The 20,590-nt window shown below is 39.0% G+C and overlaps 2 protein-coding genes across 2 annotated transcripts in view; both read left to right on the top strand.

Annotated features, from left to right (window-relative positions):
* The first annotated feature begins 4,127 nt into the window (after positions 1 to 4,127).
* The window catches only part of LOC110054300 (switch-associated protein 70-like), a 16,545-nt gene continuing 82 nt past the window's right edge, over positions 4,128 to 20,590 (top strand). Inside the window, exons 1-6 of the mRNA XM_020760684.2 lie at positions 4,128 to 4,573; positions 5,189 to 5,510; positions 9,044 to 9,378; positions 14,824 to 14,960; positions 16,141 to 16,467; positions 17,883 to 20,590. The exon at positions 17,883 to 20,590 is cut by the window's right edge and continues 82 nt beyond it. Coding sequence (XP_020616343.2) covers positions 4,303 to 4,573; positions 5,189 to 5,510; positions 9,044 to 9,378; positions 14,824 to 14,960; positions 16,141 to 16,467; positions 17,883 to 18,305 — 1,815 coding nt within the window. The 5' untranslated portion in view covers positions 4,128 to 4,302 and the 3' untranslated portion in view covers positions 18,306 to 20,590. The remainder of the gene's footprint in view (positions 4,574 to 5,188; positions 5,511 to 9,043; positions 9,379 to 14,823; positions 14,961 to 16,140; positions 16,468 to 17,882) is intronic.
* On the top strand, positions 10,559 to 11,498 carry LOC110054301 (52 kDa repressor of the inhibitor of the protein kinase-like). Its single transcript, XM_089279764.1, has 2 exons — positions 10,559 to 10,935; positions 11,060 to 11,498. Exons 1-2 carry the CDS (start codon positions 10,559 to 10,561, stop codon positions 11,370 to 11,372), a joined length of 690 nt encoding a protein of 229 aa, XP_089135890.1. The 3' UTR covers positions 11,373 to 11,498.

Genomic DNA, 20,590 nt, shown 5'->3' with positions numbered 1-20,590 from the left:
TCACCACATATATAACACTGTTGAATCGTTACTTTCTTGTCACTTGATAATGATGTCATGACGACATCGAAACGTTCGGTAAAATTTCTATCGCTCATTTTTATTTTGAAATGTTTATCAAAATTTAATCTCATACGATAATTATATCAAACAAAAGCATTGCACAAGTTATGGCAAAAGGGTACTTTTTGCCAAGTTTACTGAAGGAAAAAAAAAAATTACAGTTATTCATAGTTGCTTTCTGGAAGTTGCATCTTCGGTATGCTGATTACAGGTTTTACAAAGGAAAAAAGGGCCACCGGACTCGACTTTTAGGTTTTAGCCCTTTATTAGAGTTAAAATTAGGGATGTCTTCATCAGCTTATATTGTTGCTATGATAACCTGTGATGTCAAGACCAGCTAGAGAGGATGGCTATAACTTGTTCACCAGGGATTGGGCATTTGTTTGATTCTGTTACTTTGTTGTCAACTGAAAAGAATTATTTTTTGAAAAAAAAAATAGGAAGTATTAAGGTTACAGTATACCTTCAGATCGGCAATTTTCTTCAAATTTGGATTTTTGGTTCAAAGTAATGGTCGAAGAGTAATCTCTAATTTCTGAAAACAAAATTGAAAAAAACTCAATATTGGCGGAGAAATGGAGGTTTTACGTCACGGCCGGAAGTAAAAGTTCCCTCTTGATTGACAGCCCTATAACGTGTACGCAATCAACCGAGACTACTTTCGCGGGAATATATGGATACCACGAATTGGCTGGCTACTCAGATCCAAGCATTTTTGAGTTATTTTTTTGTAAAAAAAATACCTCTTAGTCGGCGCGTCGGGTATGTTATGGACGGGTCAATGGGTGAGTGAGTGAGTGAGTGAGTGAGAGATGTATGTATGTCACACCAATCAGATTGGATCTACTATGAACAGCCAATCAAATTTCTTGTTGTAAAGGTAAATGGTACGTGAGAAACACAAGGTAAGTATAAACACAAGGACTTTGGTAATTGAAAAATAAAGAGTGACGTGTATGTTGTCGGTTTGTGATTTTTAGTCCGGTTTGGAGGAGAGTGTGACGGTTACATACGTACATTGGGCTGTGTTAGAGTGCATAATTTTCAGTGAAATGGTGGCTAGTTATGAACGAGATGAGTCTTGAGTTTTGAAGCAGTTCATGAGTAGTAGGCAAATGGCACGAGATATTTTTATTTTTAATTACAAAGGGTGACTTGATACTTTTGTTTTTCACAAGGAGTTAATTCAATTAGAGGTCACGAATCGTCGCTTTTAGTTCTTAGGACATGTTTTAGAGGAGACGAGACTATTTAGATTTGAAGCAGCTCTAACGTTTACAGTAGTAAGTGCAGGTAACGATTGTTTTGTTCTTATTGCATGCAAATATGACGAGATATTTTTATTTTTTAGTTACAATGGGTAATTTGACACTCTTGTTTTTCACAAGGTAGTAAATTCAATTAGAGCAGACGAATCGTCGCCACTTGTTCCCACGAGATGTTTGCTATTTTTAGTTACAAATGGTAACTCGACACTTTTGTTTTTCATATGGGAGTAAATTCAATTAGAGCTTACAAGTTATCGGCTATTGTTCCCAGGATATTAAACAAAAAAGAAGCTTTCCTTTCTAGAGTGTTTTTACGTCTCTGCAGTAGCAGTTTAATATTTTTATTTGATGAGCATTTTATGACATTCTTTTCAGTCCGATATTTTTAAAGGTAAAAAGTATGAAAACTGTTCAAATGTTCTTTGAAGATTGTGTGGCACCAAGTTAAAGTGCAATTTAATTAAATCAGACTTTCAACGTGTCAGAGAGGTCTTTTTCTCTTTCTTTAAATTTTCGGTGAAGTAGTGTTGCGTTGTGTTGTGTAAAAAGAGTAAACTTACTACTCGTATAAAATGCGAAAAGTTCTCTTAACTTGAGTATTTTTGAGCAAAAATTCCTCTTGGGGGCTGGAAGGGCTCCCGAGGGGGTACTCCCAGAAAAATTGGTCGGGGGTGTGCGGCCCGCTTCCCAAAACCCTTACCCTATTTATGACCAAAATCTGCGATATTCCTTACCCTATTTATGACCTGACCAAAAATTCGAAACCCTATTTACGACCTGACCCTCAAATCAAAACCCTGTTTCAGAACTGCGTTATAATTAGCTCCCTAGTTCAAACCAATGTTAAATTACCGTAAACGTATAAATTTGTGAAGGGCTTTTGTTGATTTTCTTTTCGATAATGATGAAAAAGTGGCTTCTTCTTTAAGCATACCCATATCAAGGCTAGAGTGCAAAAACCGTACCCTATTTATGACCAAAATGGCCAAAATCAGCTAAAATCGATACCCTATTTATGACCAAAACGGCTGAAAAACCATACCCTTCGGGGCCGCACAGACCTATATAGCCCATATAAGGGAGTTCCCCCCCCCGGGGGGGAAGGGCTACGTGATCGGTGAGTGAGGGAGTTATGCATGTGCGCGTGTCAGACCAATCACAGTGTGGGTTGTATCAAAGAACGAATAAAATTGCCTGTTAGAAAATAAGATGGTCTCTACATTAATCTGGAGACGTGTCAGATTACTGTAGTTTGTTCAGTCAAACATTTTATGGCTTACTATTTAGTTATCTTACCATTACCGATGTAACATCTTATGTACATGATAAACTCCCAGTTTCTTTCTTGCTGTACATCGCAACCAAAAAAACTTGTCAAATCAACCAAATCATTACTGTAAACAGTTCCATGAATGTGCCTATCTCCGAGACTTATAGTTCACAAAAAAAATAACTCTCGCACGCCTTGCGTGCCTATGTTTCGTATTAGATGTAATTCTATTAAGTTATAAGTAAACATGGGCCACGGAAAACATTGTTTACCAGTTCGAAAAAGCGAAGAACGAATGAAAACACATCAATGAGTGAAGAAGCGAAAGTTGGCCTCGCGGATGAAGCTATAGCTATCGTATCAAGCGGGCAAAAAGATCAAGTCAAGAGTAGAGAAAGATTCTGTAAAATTTTGGGAACTCGACAGCTATAACAGCGATGTTTACATTGACTCTTTTGTTGAGTCCGATACTGATGAATCGACCAACTCATTGAGACCACTGGAACATTTTCCATGCACATTTGCTCCGCCGCGCTTTCTTTTGTTCAGTTTGTTCTCGTCGCCCAGCCAGTCTAGCGTTCGTATCCTTTTTCCTCTTCCCCATTTTGCCAGACCAGCTTCAAGAAAAACCGAGCTACAGAAAAATTATCCGCCTTGAGCGCATTGCGAAACACGAGGGTTTTTTCGAGATTCACGCGTAAATTTCACCGCGAGTTAATGGTAGTAAATTTTCCAAGCGCTGATTGGCTCAGTGATCTGAGAACCCAGTTGAAGGCGTTTGTGGGCGGAGTTTGTTTGCGAAGCAAGAGATTTTTCTTAGCGCTGTTTTCTCGAATAAATTTTTTCGCTTGAAGCAGACACTTTAAAGAGTTACAACTCAAAGGGGATTTGTTTGATTGCCCTCAAATTTGGACAGTAGCTAGATTAACATATGAAAAACAAAAAGGTGTCTGCGAATTGTTTATTTCGAAATATTTTTTCTCCGAGAGCAATTTTTGTACGATCACTTCACATTTTTTAAATCCTATTTTGAAAATGTTCTGTAACTTTTTACTGCAATTGAATGTGGAAAAACGCAGACACGCTTTTTTAGCGCTTTTTGTCCTGAAACCGAGGAAAAAAATAAATTGGCGAAAAACAAAATTCGCTTTGACTTGTAGCTTCCAAAAGGTGATTAGGACGCTCGCATTTAGTGGCCGTGAAAAAATCGGCACTTCATTTTATTTCAAAATTTTTGGTATGGTTTGATAGCCAGCTCTATAAGCTTTAATTTGATATAGGGGTTTAGGTATCTACATCTTAAACCGGACGCGCTACATCGCTTGGACGTGAGACACCCCTGAAGGTATACGGTAACCTTAATCTATCGAAGTAGACGCGTGCTGAAAGATGCCGGAAGCTGCTATGAGCCAACGTGACTTGTCAACTTGAACATCCTGTCAGCCGGCCTAAGGTAAGAAAGTGCCAGTTGTATTGCTTAGCCAAACGATGAAAATCTGACTTTCTGAGAAAAACTGTGTCCGTTTCGGATCTTCCCGTGAATTCTTGGTTAGTTTATCAATTGTGACAATTTTACTCACCCAGGGTAACGCGGGTTCTGGTTGGGTTCGACCTATTAATGACGTAGCCTTTGACGTAGCCACGAGCTTCCGCATCGAAGCTGAATTATATGCGTGTATTATATTGCTCAGATGAGATACAATGGAAGAAAGTGACGGAGAGAAGGGAAACCAGCCTTCAGTTAAACTAGAAAGCGATGTTCTCAATAGCATCAGACATACCTTTCAAACGTTAGATGAAACGAATTCAGGAAAAGTTGCCAAATCAAAGTTACAAGTTCTGTGTGCGAGCATATGTCGTGACATTGGTGTGACGTTCGATACACAACATCTAACGGACTTCAAGTCTAGTTCAACTACAATTACTTTCCAAGATTTTATACAATATCTTCAAGATCATCTTCTTGTAAAAGGTAGGCTAGATATTAATGTTTGATCACGTAGCTGCAATTAGGGTATAGGTAGGGATGGCAATCGTCGTTTCTAATTAATGATAGACCATTACAGTACTTCGATTTGTTAAAATTATTCAAAAGGTTAATATTTGTTATAAATGATCATATATTAGAGAGCGTTTTTTTTTAATTCCTTCATAGCTGGAATTTTCGACTGTGACCCAAATATGTTTTCACCCTCACATGTGTGCCTTAACCTTCTCATCTCATCTCATTACTTATCGTGCCCCGCAGGACACCAGACCTACGGCCTAAACTAAAAGACCTAAACTTAAAGCTTTATATATACGGTACTCCATAACCTGAATTGACCAGTCAAGTTACACTCAGTAATCTCAGTACAGGTAGAGCATATTAGTTCACCGAATTAAGCATATTGTTTGCGTTTATTTTTGACTCTGTTTACCGAGTGTGATCTTACTATAGGTCTTTAAACACATCCTGACTTCACCATGATCGAGGGATTCTGATGGAGACATTTTAATCAAACTGTGGTTCAGAAGACAAGTATAGTTAATATTTGGAAATAATCAACTATGAAACAGTATAAAAATTCTTTTCTCCTATTAACAGCCCAAGCAGAGACAATAGATTACTCCAAAGTCCACCAGCTGTGTTGGACAATCGTACAACAGAAGTTCTTCAAATGTTCTGACCATGAATATTTTAGTGAAGATGCAGCATTCCAGCAGTTTCTTGTTTTTAATATTTTGGATATTGAAGAAATTTCTCAAGTTGAAAAGGAAGAAATTGCTATAATACTGGAGAAGTTTGTACATGCCATGGGAAAAGGTTGGGATCCAAAGCCTCTGCAAGAATACTGTGAAGAAAATCACCTAACGTTCTGGCAGTATTTGGAGTGTTTGGAGAAGTATATGTCAGGGAATGAGAAATGGTGAGGTTTTCTCATTTTCAGCCTTACTCTTTATAGTATAGTTTGTATTCAAATCTAATGTATGTCATTAACATTTGTGGTAATTAGGTTTTCAACTAATAATATTATTTTTTATGCCACTACATGTATGAATAAGTTAATAAAGATGGTGAATTTTAAGCTCGGTAATGAAATGTGAAGGTGAATTAATCAACAGGACACGAGTGTGGGACAAAGAATTCTGAGTCCCCGACAGGAATCGAACCCATGACCTCCTGAACACCGGGCGGGTGCTCTATCCACTGAGCTACGAGAACTCATGGAGAGCAAGGTCATTTAACTGAGTTCATATATGATAGGTGTCCTGCATACTGCTAGGATCAACACGATCGAATTCATCGTGAGTAGTGATAAGTTAATAAAGATGGTGAATTTTAAGCTCGGTAATGAAATGTGAAGGTGAATTAATCAACATGACACGAGCGTGGGACAAAGAAAAAATTCTGAGTCCCCGACAGGAATCAAACCCATGACCTCCCGAACACCGGGCGGGTGCTCTATCCACTGAGCTACGAGAACTCATGGAAAGTAAGGTCATTTAACTGAGTTCATATATGATAGGTGTCCTGCATACTGCTAGGATCAACTCAGTTAAATGACCTTGCTCTCCATGAGTTCTTGTAGCTCAGTGGATAGAGCACCCGCCCGGTGTTCGGGAGGTCATGGGTTCGATTCCTGTCGGGGACTCAGAATTTTTTCTTTGTCCCACGCTCGTGTCATGTTGATTAATTCACCTTCACATTTCATTACCGAGCTTAAAATTCACCATCTTTATTAACTTATCACTACTCACAATGAATTCGATAGCGTTGATCCTAGCAGTATGCAGGACACCTATCATATACAAACTTAGTTAAATGACCTTGCTCTCCATGAGTTCTCGTAGCTCAGTGGATAGAGCACCCGCCCGGTGTTCGGGAGGTCATGGGTTTGATTCTTGTCAGGGACTCAGAATTTTTCTTTGTCCCACGCTCATGTCATGTTGATTAATTCACCTTCACATACATGTATGAATGTTCCAAGAATACAACAATGATTATTGTTGATAATGAAATTGCATACAGTCAAAACTCCTGTAGGCGACCACCCAAAATGTCAAGCCTAGGTGGCTGCTTACGGGAGGAGGTCCCTTACGAGAGCTTAGACCATATTGAGTCACATTTTGCCTCATTTAAGACTGATAGAGAACAGTGTGTGTGCATTTTTTTCTTTTGTTCATGTGAAAAGTCAATTTTGAGAAAAAATCCTGTACTTAAAATCCTATTGAGAAATTTCCATTTTTGTACTACCTGGGAATGTGATAATGTTGCAACACCTTATTATTTATTTCTGCTCAATTATTTGTCAGGTGGTCACTTAGGGCCTGTTTACAAGGAGAGAGGGTTACCCTAGAAGGCGGGCTACCCTAGCAAGCAGGTTACCCTAGCACTCACGTATTTCCTCTTTTTTCTTCATCGTGTTTACAAGGCAGCTAGGATTACCCGGGTAGGCGGGTTACCCTATCCTAGTGCTAGGGTTAGCCTGGCAGGCGGGTTAGCTTTTTCCCTTGTAAACACTCCAGGTAGGGTTAACCCACCTATTTGAGTTAATGTTCTAACTGTTTCTACACCCTTTGAGTGTAAACCCGCATTAAGTTGTCCTGGGTTGTAGGTTTACCCTACCTGTAAAATTTTTCTTGTAAACTCGCGCTATCTTTTGTTCTCCAGCCAGGGTTAACCCGCTTGCTAGGGTAACGTTCCCTCCTTGTAAACAGGTCCTAAGGGGAGGTTAAAAACAAAAGAAAATTTCAAACTTAAGCTCTAAAAGTGGTCATGATCACTTATGAGAGGTGGTCCCCAGCTGGGTACTCCTACTGTACATGACAGGAGGTCCGACTTATTAAAAACTTCAACCCTCGGTATATTTTGGGTCAAGAGATGTGTCACAATTTTTTTTAGGCCTTAGAAGAATACACATATTTTTTGGGTTACTTTACACATCTCCGAGCGAAATATAGTGTCGCATTGAGGACCCGTGTGTAAATGTGGAGCACAAGGGGGGATGAAAAGACATTAAAGCACATACCAATTTCATTAGCTTATTGATGCAAAATCATTCATTAGAAGAGTCTGTTTGATTGAATAAATCAGTTTTGAGGTATTTAAGTCTTGTATTTTTTTGAGTAGGAAATTTTGATGCCAGATATTTTTGGGGTGCAAAAATATAATTCAGGCTCATGTATTTTTTTGGATTAGCAATGTAAAGCTCCATCAGACCCCCCCCCCCCCCTGTCGTGTATACTGCAAGTACCCCCCCTGGGAGGTGGTCCCTTTCAAGAGGTTCCAAACATAGTGATTTGACTTGGAAACTTTTGGTATTTTGGAAAACTGGTTGCTGATGAGGAGAGGGTCAACTGTATATTTGTACAAACCAAGTAAATTACCATTTCCAAACATAGACGTCAAAAGGAATAAAAGATGAATATCCTTGTCCTGAAAACAGTGAAAGATCTTTAACAAATAAATACAGCTATACAGGTAATATATGAAACATTTTTTGACATTCACAGATCAATTCATTTCTTGATATAGCAACAGCTTGTGTTAATTGACATGAAACTTGCCAAAAAAAAAATACATTCTTTTTCTTTTTCACTGCTTGCAATTAAGTCACAGCAACATCTACAAGATTTGTAGCGTGATCAGTTCTTATTTTGAGCCATTCTGTGGGTCTTTGCAAAGAAAACAAAGACACCATGAATACCACTGAATAAACAATGATCTTAGAGCATTACTAGTTGTTGAAAGTTGCAAGATCAGATAGAATGTTAAGATATAACAATTGCATAAAGGCTAAAAAAGTATCTATCATTTCTGCTCATCTCTCTGAAGTAATAATAATATTACTGATGTCAATGAAGGCTGACTAAGCAATGCTTTCATTTTCATTCATATCCTGTATGACCATGTGTCACCAGTGTACATTTAATTGCAGTCTGATAACCTCTTTAACCTTGTTTGACATTAAAAGGTTTCAATTCATAAAACAATGATCTCCTCAATAAAGTTAATTAGATTTGCAAAAAATGAAAACAACTTCCAAGGGTACTCCTACAGCACTTCCCATTCAACCAAGAATTCCAAAAAATTTGAAACATGGACAAATGGTTTTACATAATTTCTAGGGAAAGATTCCAGAAAATCCGGGTTTTTTCAATTTCTGAAAAGTGAACCATTCAACCAGAAATTCCAAAATTGTAATCCCAGTAAGAAATTGCTGAAAAAAAATGGTATACCTCACAAGGTTCTCCTCTTTTCCCGAAATTCCGGAAAATGCTGTTCCATTGGTTAGTGGGAACTTCTGGAAATGCAAACTGGAATTTTTACATAGAAATTATGGAAATTATTGCCCTTAGACAGGCTCTATTTTGGTGAACAGTAAACTCTATTTCTTGTAGATCTTGAATATTCTTTCTATGCTTACATTTATGGCTTTTATTTTTCGTTTTTCCGCAGTGTGGTAGATGAAGCACTTGAGGAGATTGTAGATCATATTGTAAATGGAATTGTGAAGCAGGGCTATTTGGTAAAGAAAGGCCACAAAATGAAGTCCATGAAAGAGAGATGGTTTGTGCTCAAACCCACTAACCTAACATACTTCACAAATCGAATGTGCTCAGAGCAAAAGGGGGTAATTACAATAAATAAGTCAAGCTCTGTTGAAAGTGTTGTGGCAAAGGGAAAGTACCGGTTTCAGGTTAAATGTGGAGAGAGTGGAACACACTATGAAATGGAAGCTAAAGATCAGAAATCCCGTCAGGAATGGATTTCTTGTATTCAAGCATCTATAGGTAAATAATGATAGTCAATTTAATCAATAGAATGACTGCCATCTATACATACACTGAATGTAAGAGCCCTTATGCAATCATCTCACAATGCATCTGCACCCTGTTCAATTAGTTCAATGTGAGCAAAACTCACTGTTGTTGGTAGCTATAATATTGTACAACTCCGATGGGCAAGCTCAATCTAGAAACACATTTGATCCCTGTTCAGTGTTGTGAGAAAATTACATCTCCTCGATACCTTTTATCTCTCAGAGCATAGGCGGATTTAGGGGAGAAGCCGAGGGGGCTGCGGCCCCCCTTTTTTTTCTTGTATTTTCAAAATGTTTTTGTACAACCCTTACCCTTCTAACCGTCCTTTGTGTGTTGTTATAATTATACAATCAGGTTTCAATTTTATTCAATTTCGGGGCTTTCCTTATTTAAAATATATTTTGTGTTAACAATTATAATATATCATCAAATATTCAAACAAACGTAACCCAAAAATTAAAATTCACGCTAAATGTTAACGCCAAATGTAACATGCGTTTCTTTCGGTTTGAAATGACGAGGAACACTGGACACGAATATCGTCACACCGTGTCCCTTGCTGCACTGCTGAAGAGTGAAATATTTTTCTGAAGTTTTCGAGGAAAGCAAAGAAGACACTGTTTACATTTCATCGTGAACCAGGTGAATACGTTTCTTATTTGACCTAAGTTAAATGTAATGTTTTTTTTTAGATCTGTTTCTGTCTGTTAACGGGCAACGTTTGAGCTCTGCCTGGGAGACTTTGTTTGGTGATCATCCGCCCCAGCAAAAAGGCAAATGAAGTAAAAATATTAAACTTTAGCTTATATTAAAGCACTGAATGTAATGATTTGTCGCAAAAGGTTTTGCGTAAATTGATTTATACTTGAGTTAATTTCTCGATAGAAAATTCTGACAGAAACGATTAGAATCATTACAGCAATAACAGTTTGCTGATGATGTTTCAAAAATGGATCGGTTGTTTCTACTTGTGCCAGGTGAAAGTGAGTTTTAAAGAGCAAGCTTGATTATCATTCGGTGTTTTTATGATAAGTAACGTTTCCCTTCTAGAACGTTTCACCGTAGGACTCAGCCGTTCGTTACAGGGTTCCACACTGGATGTTATTGAGGCAACAAGCATGTTAACGTTGTGAAGGAACAGCTGAAAGGTATGCGCAAGAATGCTAAAACAGCATTAGCAAGTTCTGTGTATGAAAAGATCAAGAAGATGGCTAAGAAGGCAAAATTTAAGATAAGCATCCCTCGAACTTGTGGTAGGCAGACATTAAGAAACAACACCAATGCCAGGACACCAGTCGCCTACTTTCAACGGGCAATATTTCTTCCCTTCCTTGACAACTTGTTGGAGCAAATAAATACCTGCTTTAATGGACTATCAGTAGCAGCATTGCTTGGACTGCTACTGATACCTGCCAACTTACAGCAGCTTAACGAGTCTTCTCAAGAAAAACTTATTCGGCATCATTCCCCTGATTTGCCGTCCCCAAGCAGTGCGTCGCAGGATCTGGAGCTGTGGAAGTGCTTCTGGTATGTTATTCTGCATTAAAACTATACATGGGTTACCAAGTTTATAGTGCAACTGTGATAAACTGAAAAAAAAACGATCATACCTTGTCTTGAAATATGTGTTAATTCTTGCTTTTATTTTTAGGAACAACGCTACCGTAAAATCCATGACACTGCAAGAGACATTGAAAGCCTGCAGCTCAAGCCTCTACCCCAATGTACACACAATTCTGCGCCTCCTGTTGATCACCCCAGTTACAAGTGCAACTGTTGAACGTAGCAACTCTTCACTGTGCTTCGTGAAGAATGTTTGTCGCAGCACCATGGGAGAAGAACGTCTAAATGCACTGTTGCTGCTCTTTATTCGCAAAGACACACCTTTAAATTATAATGCAGTTGTTGACGAGTACGCCAAACGAAACCAGAGAAGGATGACATTTATCAATCCACTGCAGTGATTTATTTCGATTAATAATTAATACTGGATGTATAAATGCAATGCAATGATTCTGTTAACAGTTCGCCTACTGCTAACACTACTATTTTGCTTTGAAAATTGTTTTATAAAATGCTGTTTAATTCTATCTTTCGAAACGTTAACATTACTTTACTTTGCATCACGAATACGCCCACAATCATGTATGCTGCATCTCCTTAAAGTGAAGTTTTCATTCGGGGGGGGGGGGGGAGTGGGGGAGAGGGTGGGGGAGAGGGTGGGGGACTCGGCCCCCTCTTTCTGATTTTTCTGGATCCACCCCTGCAGAGACACATTCCTCAGTACAGCTCTGATGTGAATTGTGCCTATACATTCTCTCCAAGTGCAGTGCTGTGATGTACAGAGCAATACACAGCCATGCTGGAAATACAGTTGTAAGGGTCGGTCATCAGACAATTTGCAACCAAATTTTTAAGTTGCCTGACTTATTTTATGTTATGATAGGACATCATAACTGAGCTCCAAGATGACGTAGCTTTTAGCTGTGAAGATCTTGTTTGCAAACCTGGTTTGCCTTGAAACATGTGAAGTTACTTCATCCCATCTCTGGGTCATTTGTCAGGCATTTGACAACTTTTTGACCTGCCTCAGGGAAGGGCATTTGCTTTAACAGGTCAGACTGGGGGTGGGGCATTGTCAAAAGGAATTTTATCTTTTTGTTTTGTTTTGTTTTGTTGTTGTTGTTGTTTTTTTAAATTTCCTGATGGCCTTCAATGCAAGGCATAAAAACTGAATTGTTAAAATTTGTTGGAGTACCGCACTTTTCAAGTGAATCCTTGCTCCACTCTCCCCCCCCCCCTCCCACGTGTGTAAAACTTTGCAGTGTAAACCAAGTCTGCATTTAACAGGCATCAGAGTAGTTATGTACGCTGGCCCTCAGATGTTCTCACTGTCCTTGTTTGGTGTGAGGACCATGCTGCACCAGTTAGTAAGTTGATATCCTAATGATACCAGTGAAAAGGTCCTCATGAATTCTCTTCGCTCATGTCTCGTATGGCTTGCCATTCGTCCCCCAGAACCAGCTGGGGTACTTTTGTGGTCTGCTTATTGCGGTATTCCCCAAGGTCATGTAATTTCTCTTCAGCCACTTGGCAACTCAGGAGCGCTGTGTTCGCTTGACCCTTGACTATATGCAAACAACCTTCTGAATGCCATTTTGGCTTCTACGAATAGTGGCTTGGAAGCAACCAGCCAAATGACCCAAATATAGGGTCCTGTGTCATCCCAAAGAAACTTCTTATGACCGCATTAATTGGCCGCAGAGTTATGCTCTGAAGTTCTGGTCAGTGATGACCGTGATATCAGCTTGCGTGTCCAGGTGTAGTGTGATTGAAATGCTGTTTAGTTTAACTGATTTACCATGTCCTATCTGGTAGAGAATAGCTTATTTTGTGTCCTTTGACTCAAGTTCCACCTCCACAACCAAAGTTCTGATCAATTATTATTGGATTACCTTACCTTCTACTTTGGTTGGCTTTCTTCCCAACTCAGACAATATATTTCCCCTTGCAAGGCAAGAACCTACTTTTGTGATAGCACCATTTCCACATGCTGTGCACACTGACTAGGTGGCTGGATTACCTCTGCCTCCATATGGTGCTTTATTCCTCGTGCTACAGTATACCGTCCTGGCTTGGTGACTTTATTCGCTTCATTTTTACATGCTCTCGTTGATCACCTTTAGCTTAACACTCGCTGCTCCTCATCATGAAGTTTCCTTCCTTTGCTAGTTCAAATGCTTTTGCCATTTCACAGACCGATTTCAGATCCTCCTTCTTTCAAGCTCAGGGTTGCTCCCTTTTGCCTCGCATCCATGTGACCAGAGTCAATTTTGGCTACCAGGCGGTTCAAGTGGGCTTTTGATTTTGGAAAGGCAAGTTTCTGCAACCACACTGTACAGATTCAAAACACTATTTCCTTTTCTACGGGGACTGACATGCAGACCATGGAGACTCAAGCATATGTGACAGGCTGTGTTAAGCGTTTTATTTAGCTAGTATCTGAACCCATGGTTCACAGTCTACTTCCTCGTGTTTTAATCAATTTTGACAACAGTTACACTTGCATTACACTTGTTTGGTTTGGCAGTGGATTTCCTCATACTGTAATTAAAACAAGAAAAGTTAATCTTCACAAAGGGCCTTTGATTACCACAGGCAATCTGATATGTTATGAATTGTGTTGGCCCGCGTGATTGGAAACTCACGGGGCAGTGCAGCCCTTGCGGCGGCGGTGGCTTCTGGCACGGCTTACAAGCGGGAAAAAGTGATTCACGGATCACGGATATCAAAATTTCATTTTCACGAATCACGAAAATAAGCAAGTAAGGTACCTACCTTTTTCAGTAAACTACTCTTATGCTTGAAAGAGTGTATGAAGAGAGCAAAACGTGAAAGGCTAAGTATAGGCCCCTTATAGCAAATATAACCTAAATCACTTTCGATAGACTACTCTAACCATTCGCGGGACTCGTGTCTCAAAATCACGAAGAATAAATTAGTATAGGTAATCATACGGTTTCGAGTTCAATTTGGAATTAATTTGCACGAGTGAGTTTTTCAAAAAGTTGAAATTGCACGAGCCGCTTCGGCGAGTGCAATTTCAGCTTTTTGAAAAACTCACAAGTGCAAATTAATTCCAAATTGAATGAGAAAAACCTTATGATTACTTATTAATACTATAAACATGAAAAAATTTGCGCGGAGCAAGTGCCGGAAGACCTTTCTTGAAGCCATTTTTTCGCATTCGAGAAAACCTTTTTTCAAAATTTCCACACAAAATTTTCGTCATCATTTTACGTAATCAGTCATTGGCTTGGAAAATTTCCTATTGTCTTTCAGTCAATCATAATCCAGAATTACGATGTGTAATTTGCACTGATGTTACACTTTTTGCACCAGTGTTACACTTTTTGAACTGGTGTTACACTTGAACTGCACTGCTCTCAGCCAATCAGAATCGAGTAATTTTTTCATGTATATTATTAGTGGTGAAATCACGAATGTCGGTTAGTAATTGAAGTTCTTCACGGGTCACGCAAAACCTTCAGGTCACGGATCACGAAATAAAATCAGCTAATCACGCATCACGAGAATACCCCTGTACAACCCTCTTTACTCACGGCTTTATTGATTGTCATCCATCAGATAGATCACTCATACCTGTCTTGCTACAGCTATATGCTTTTTCACGTTGTCCCCGGCTCTCTCCTGAGGTTCATGGCACCAATGCTCACGCGAACTCTTACCAGAATTACCGTTTTGCATCCTTGTGGCCATTGACATCCCCCATTTTTGTCAGATTTCATACCATTTCCCTCTATTAACTTGAATATAACACTCGATTTACAAAATGATAGAATGCCGTTAAGTCTTGAAAAACCAAGATAAGTCAAACTGTAATCTTGTCCATAGATGCTTCAGATGGCCCAACGCCACAGAGGAGAGAGCGTCTTCAGCGTCAAATTGACAGAAATGAAAGAAAGCAGAAGAGAATGGAAGACGATAGAAAAAAGAAAGAACAGGAAGATCTACTGCTGGCGCAAAAACAGGTGCATATAGATATTTAACATTTTATACCATATTGCTGAACTCTTAACCTGGGATGATGTATTTCCAGCTTTTTACTTTACATTTGGGTCTTATTCTTTACTCGATTGATTTCGAGCAACACAATCTGTATAGTACCAAACGATGATGGCCCGTGGGTAAGCAAATAATTTAAAATTCACTACTTCGGATCTCACCGTAAATTGTTTGTCGTTTGTGACAATTTTCCAGAATGTAGGCAATTTTGGAGGAGAAGAATAATTGAAGAATATTGCAGTTCAGAAGAAACATGTCTTCCTCGCTTTCCTGACATGCTTCATTCAACGCATAAAGTAAACAACGTGCGACACATTTTCCCGCCTTTTCATACCATCATCTCATTTAGATCAAAGTGAAATGTCCAGTCCACTTATTATCTCTCAGTTACTACGCGCGCTGCGATTGGTCAATTTAGCGGGCCGTATTCTACTGTACGGCCCGCTAAAGTTTAAAGCTGTTTTTTGTTGCCAAAATGTTTCGTGATTTATCGCTAATTAAGTACTCTTAACTTTTATAACAAGTAAAAGTTTAAAAGTTTAAAACTTTCTTACACTTTAAATTGTGTGTTAAGACGTGCGAACGACTTAGCAAGGTTTTCAAATTGACTCGCTTTGCGTTCGATGTGCATTAGAAATTTGAAGCCGTTTCGAGTGAATAGAAATCGTTCCCCAACCCGTCAGACACACAGTGGAGATATAATAAATATTTTACTAACCTTGTCTTCTCGGTCCATAACTCTCGAACTCGGTTAGCAAGAGGTATTTATTCCACGAGTGCGCGCCGGTTGGATATGAATGGGCTATAATCTTCTCGTACCCAACAAACGCGAGAGGAATAATTTTTTAATTAAAAACGCCCCCAAAATATAGAAAACTAGACTAAAATAAAATAAAAACGCCCAAAAAAATCACGCGTATATTGTACGTATACTGTAGTGGTTTAACGCGTTTGAAGTGCTGAAGTTGTTTTCATTTCTTCTTAGGGTTTATACTTGCGTCACTTTTGAACGCGCGACGGTTACTGATGTCTGGCACTTAATTGTAGCTTGCGCTACCGTGGTTTGGAAAAACTGTAGTAAGCCACCTTATTAAGTTCTTGTTACATCTGATGACACAGAAACATTTCTTGGATTTTGCTTATTAGGAACTTACAAGGCTGCAGCAGCTCTATCAGCAAGCAGAAGCACAGGCAGCGGAAGAAGCAGCCCTTCTACGAGAGGAGATAGAGAAAAGGAAAGAGCTAGAAAGACTGCAGAAAGAACTACAGCAACTACTCGAAGCTGAACGACGAGCAAAGGAGGAAGAAGAAAAGGCACGTGCATTGCAGGAACAACTGCTGCAAGCGGAGAAGAAGAGGGTGGAGGAAATGGAAAGATTGCGATTGGAGAAGGAGCAGCTACTTGAAGATGAAATGAAGATGAGAGAAAATTTGGAGGAGCGACATAAAGAGCAGGAAAAGTTGCTTGAGGAAGTAAGTACGATTGTAATTAACCTTGGCAAAACAGTACTCTGTTTGTTGACTGTAGTTATTGGTCCTTTAAGTTGTCTTAGTTAAGCTTAACGCTGCCTTTACGTTTTTTAAAGATGAAGCTTTACACTTGCTAATTACGCTCTCGTTTAAAGCTTCCTGAAAAATAAGAGGCTTGTTAAAGCGAATGTCAAGGGGGGGGGGGGGGGGTCCTTCTTAGCTACAGATTTAGAGCAGTTGCTAAGGGATTGCTGAAGACGATGTTTAGAGGAAAGCTTTTTTGGAGCGTTTTGCGGTGTTAAGTGGTGAATTTTATATGAAGGAAAGTTTGCTTTGAAAAAAAAAAAATATGATTTCGCATTCGTAACTAGTGCAAGTCCTATTAAGATCTGTTAACCGTGCGTTGATGAATCAGAAATAACTTTGCCTTATAATCGTACGTATGGAATTACTGCTAACACAAAAGAGGAAAGCTGCTGTAGAAAGGCAGTTAGTTAATACGGATGTTTATGACCTCCTAACTTTAATGATGATGCGAGTTTCATAAAACCCATACGTAGCATTAAGCACGTAGACGTTCTTAATCTATTGACACTGATTTAAATTTTCGATTAAGTTTTAGGGGTTTTTTTCTATTCTGGTCACGTGACTGGTCAAATATGGCCGTGATTTGAAACTTTGGCAGGACTCTTCAATGGAACAAAGACATGTAATTTTGTTGTTTACTCACTCATTCATGTAAATGGTCTTAGAAAAATGTGATGTTTCCCAGCGTAAAATCTTTTACAGTGAAACCTGTATTAAGCGGACCCCATATTAAGTGGACACCCTCTATTAAGTGGACACCAGCTGAAGTCTCAAAATTTGCTTCCCACATGTACTATAAAATAATCCTGCATTCAGCGGACACCTCTGTTAAGCACACGTGGACACCAATATTAAGCCATTTTGCTGCACAAAAGCTGCAACTGATAAGCGGACACTTCAAGGGCTTTTTACTTTTAAAAATCCAGCTGAGATTCCTTTAACACTGTTCAGCGGTGTCGTTTTAAAGCTAAGTGATTATTCCTGATTGATGCATTGACTGACTGGCCAATGTGCTATGAGCAGTCTTTGATATCACACTGTTACACTGTGTTACAAAAGGGTTAACAATTGACTATTACTACAAAACATATTAGAACCTGTTTTGAGCGGGCACCCTGTATTAAGCGGACACTAATTAGTGTTCCAAGGGTGTCCGCTTAATACAGACCCCCCTCAATACAGGTTTCACTGTATTTGTGAAAGGGCGACTTTCCTTGTGAACTCTCGTATTTTCCCAGGTATAATGCCATCGTTTAAGCTCGGCTATTGATAAGTTAACTATTAGTAACATCTTTGTTGAATTGAAAATGTTGGTATGGTTGTCTTCAAAGGAACGCAAAAGGCTTGAGCAAATAGATAAGGAGAGACTTGCAGCTGAGAAATCCATGAAAGAGGCTCAGGATAAACTCGCAGCAGCTGAAGAAGCTTCCAAGAAGGCAGCTGAGGAGGCGAAGAAGAAAGCAAGAGAACTAAAGACTGCTGTTGGTTTAGCTCGAACTGTTGGTCCTCAAATACCATCATGGGTGACGCACAGAGGAATAGGAGCATTCTGCGTTGGTGACTTCGCTAAGGTGGGTACTAATAAATCAAATGGCATTCAACCTGAGGAGGATAAGACTGATGGTGATCAAAAGGTTCAAGAAGGTGGAGAACAATCAGAAGTTTTACCCGTCGACCTTAAGGGAACGGATGAAGAGATGAAAACTGACATGTTGCAAGGCACTGAAGATGGTGTAACTGCAAGCACCACTTAGAGCTGGTTAATTAACATCGGGTGAACTATATGAGAAAAAACTACATAGAAACAACAAGTAAGGGATGAAGTGTCGTTCAGGTTCCTGATGGAGCAGTGTCAACTTAATGATGATGAGAAAATGACCTTGTATTGCACCACCTTGGGACTGGATCGAGATATGAAAAAGCCTCCATTTAAAGCATGTTTGGCTAAAGTAATCCAGGAATTTTGGAATTTCGGAGTGGGCCGCCTGGATCCTTAATCCTCAATGAGTTTTCTTTGAGTGTATAGTCTACAAGGTGCTGCTGAATTGACTATCTGACGTGGAAAACGAGGGCGAGCACTGAGTGTATTTATTTTAGTATACGCTATGGTATTACACTCCAAAACTTATCATTTTTCCTTTCAACAGCAATATGTGTGCGACTGTGCTCTATTTAAGCAATACGAGCTACAGAAATCACTGACATCGTTTCTATTAAGCTATCGAAACATGACTGGTAATTTGAGAAAATGGGATATGGTTTTGGAGCAAGAGTGTCTCTAGATTTTTTGAGTTCTCCCAAACGTTCATGGGTGTTTCTACAAATCAACTGAAACTCGCAACGGAGAAAATGTTTTCAATGTCTTTTAGAAAACACTGTTAAAGGGCCCTAGTCAGCCACACCTTTGTTTTTGTTCACATGCTAGAGTTTGCCTATTATATTTTATTCGGAGCATGTCGAAACGAAGGGAATCACTGCGAAACTACTAAGGATTATTAAACATACTTTCAAGAACACAACTTACGGTAACTGAGCAAGAAGATTTCGCTTCACCATGCAATATCAATCATTTCGATGGCATCGAAAATGGTAGAGGCTGACTAGGGTCCTTAAAGAAATAGAAAACATGCACCGTCTTTCTATCGAGCTTTAGTATAATTCTATTAGTATACTAATGCAAATGCTGCAATCTGATTGGCTGAGCTACTCGTATACTATCAGCCACTAGGGTGCAGTGGCCACTGTTCTCTAATTGTTAAACAGAAATAAGATTTTAAACCAATCAGCGCGCGTATTTTCTTTGGGCTATTTTCTAATTATTTTCTAATTAACACTTATAGCTCAAGATTTCTATGAGGTGATAGTTATCAACTATCTAATAACCGAGAGCGAATAATGTAATTGTTTTAGTAGAGTTCTAGAATTTCTTTCAAATGACGATTTGCAATAATTTCTCAACGTAGTATAAGCTTTATGCTTAAGCAAAATAACGAGGAGTTAATTGTTATTTTGAAACTTGTGTTTGTGCGCACGCACTCATTGGTTCATTGAAACATTTTCAGATGACGGTCAGTTTAGTATACTAGTAGAATTCTACTAAATACAGTGTAATAATTGTTGACAACTAGACCATGAGCTCAACTGAGATATCAGTGAGCTGCGGCGGCACTCAGCGGAGGTGTCCCGCGGAATAGGTGTTCCGCAGGCTGTGTTAGCTTGCCAGGAATTCTAGAATTAATTTAATTGTTATAATTCATAAAATCAAATAACTTAAAATGAGGTTTGTATTTGGTTAGATTATAGTCATTTAGACATAATTATACGCATATTTTTCTATAACCAATAGACAGTACCGATATTTTTCCAGCAACAAAAACATTTTTTCTAAAGAAAATGAGGACCTGTTTAAGAACCTAATTAGCTTAATTTCCCGATAAAAACCAATTAGTTAAGAACCTTTTAAAGCTAACTTGGAAAAATGCAGGATCTTACATGCGGGCTTTTGCTGTATCCACTCAGTTGGATGACAAGCTGCGCACTTGAACACCAAACTAAACAAAGAAAATTCTATATATTTTTTTTACTGTGACATTCCTTTACCATCCAGCTTGGCAGACTTTGGCCCCATTCCTCCTTTTTACGCATTGACAGGATGCTACTGTACGAGTACTCTGTAGAACTGGAAAGCAAAATGCGTGGGAACTATCGCACAAAAACGCAAGACACTTAGAACATTTACGACGGTTTGGGAAAACGATCGAGAGCCTTTTATCGGTAGCCAATATTACTGTTTGTACTGCGGATGAGCTGTATTATGTTTTGTCAAAAGAAAAAGCGAGTCCCTACAAACTAACGTTATACAGTCTTTTTTACATTGGCAGATGTAATTTTCGACAATCTGTTTGCAGAAGAGCCTTGGTAGCCACTACTTTTTTCAAAGAAGTGTCTGTTTGTACGTGGACACCATCGAGAGAACGTGGTCGGTCAATTATATCGCAAACGTTTTCGGTGTCTAGTATGTTAATCTTACAAAGAACAT

This window comes from Orbicella faveolata, unplaced genomic scaffold (genome assembly GCF_042242905.1).
Source record: "Orbicella faveolata isolate gen_17 unplaced genomic scaffold, um_ofav_v1 contig_47, whole genome shotgun sequence".
Lineage (NCBI taxonomy): Eukaryota > Metazoa > Cnidaria > Anthozoa > Scleractinia > Merulinidae > Orbicella > Orbicella faveolata.
The sequence above is the reverse complement of the archived record's forward strand: the minus strand, read 5'-3'. Positions and strand labels throughout refer to the sequence as shown.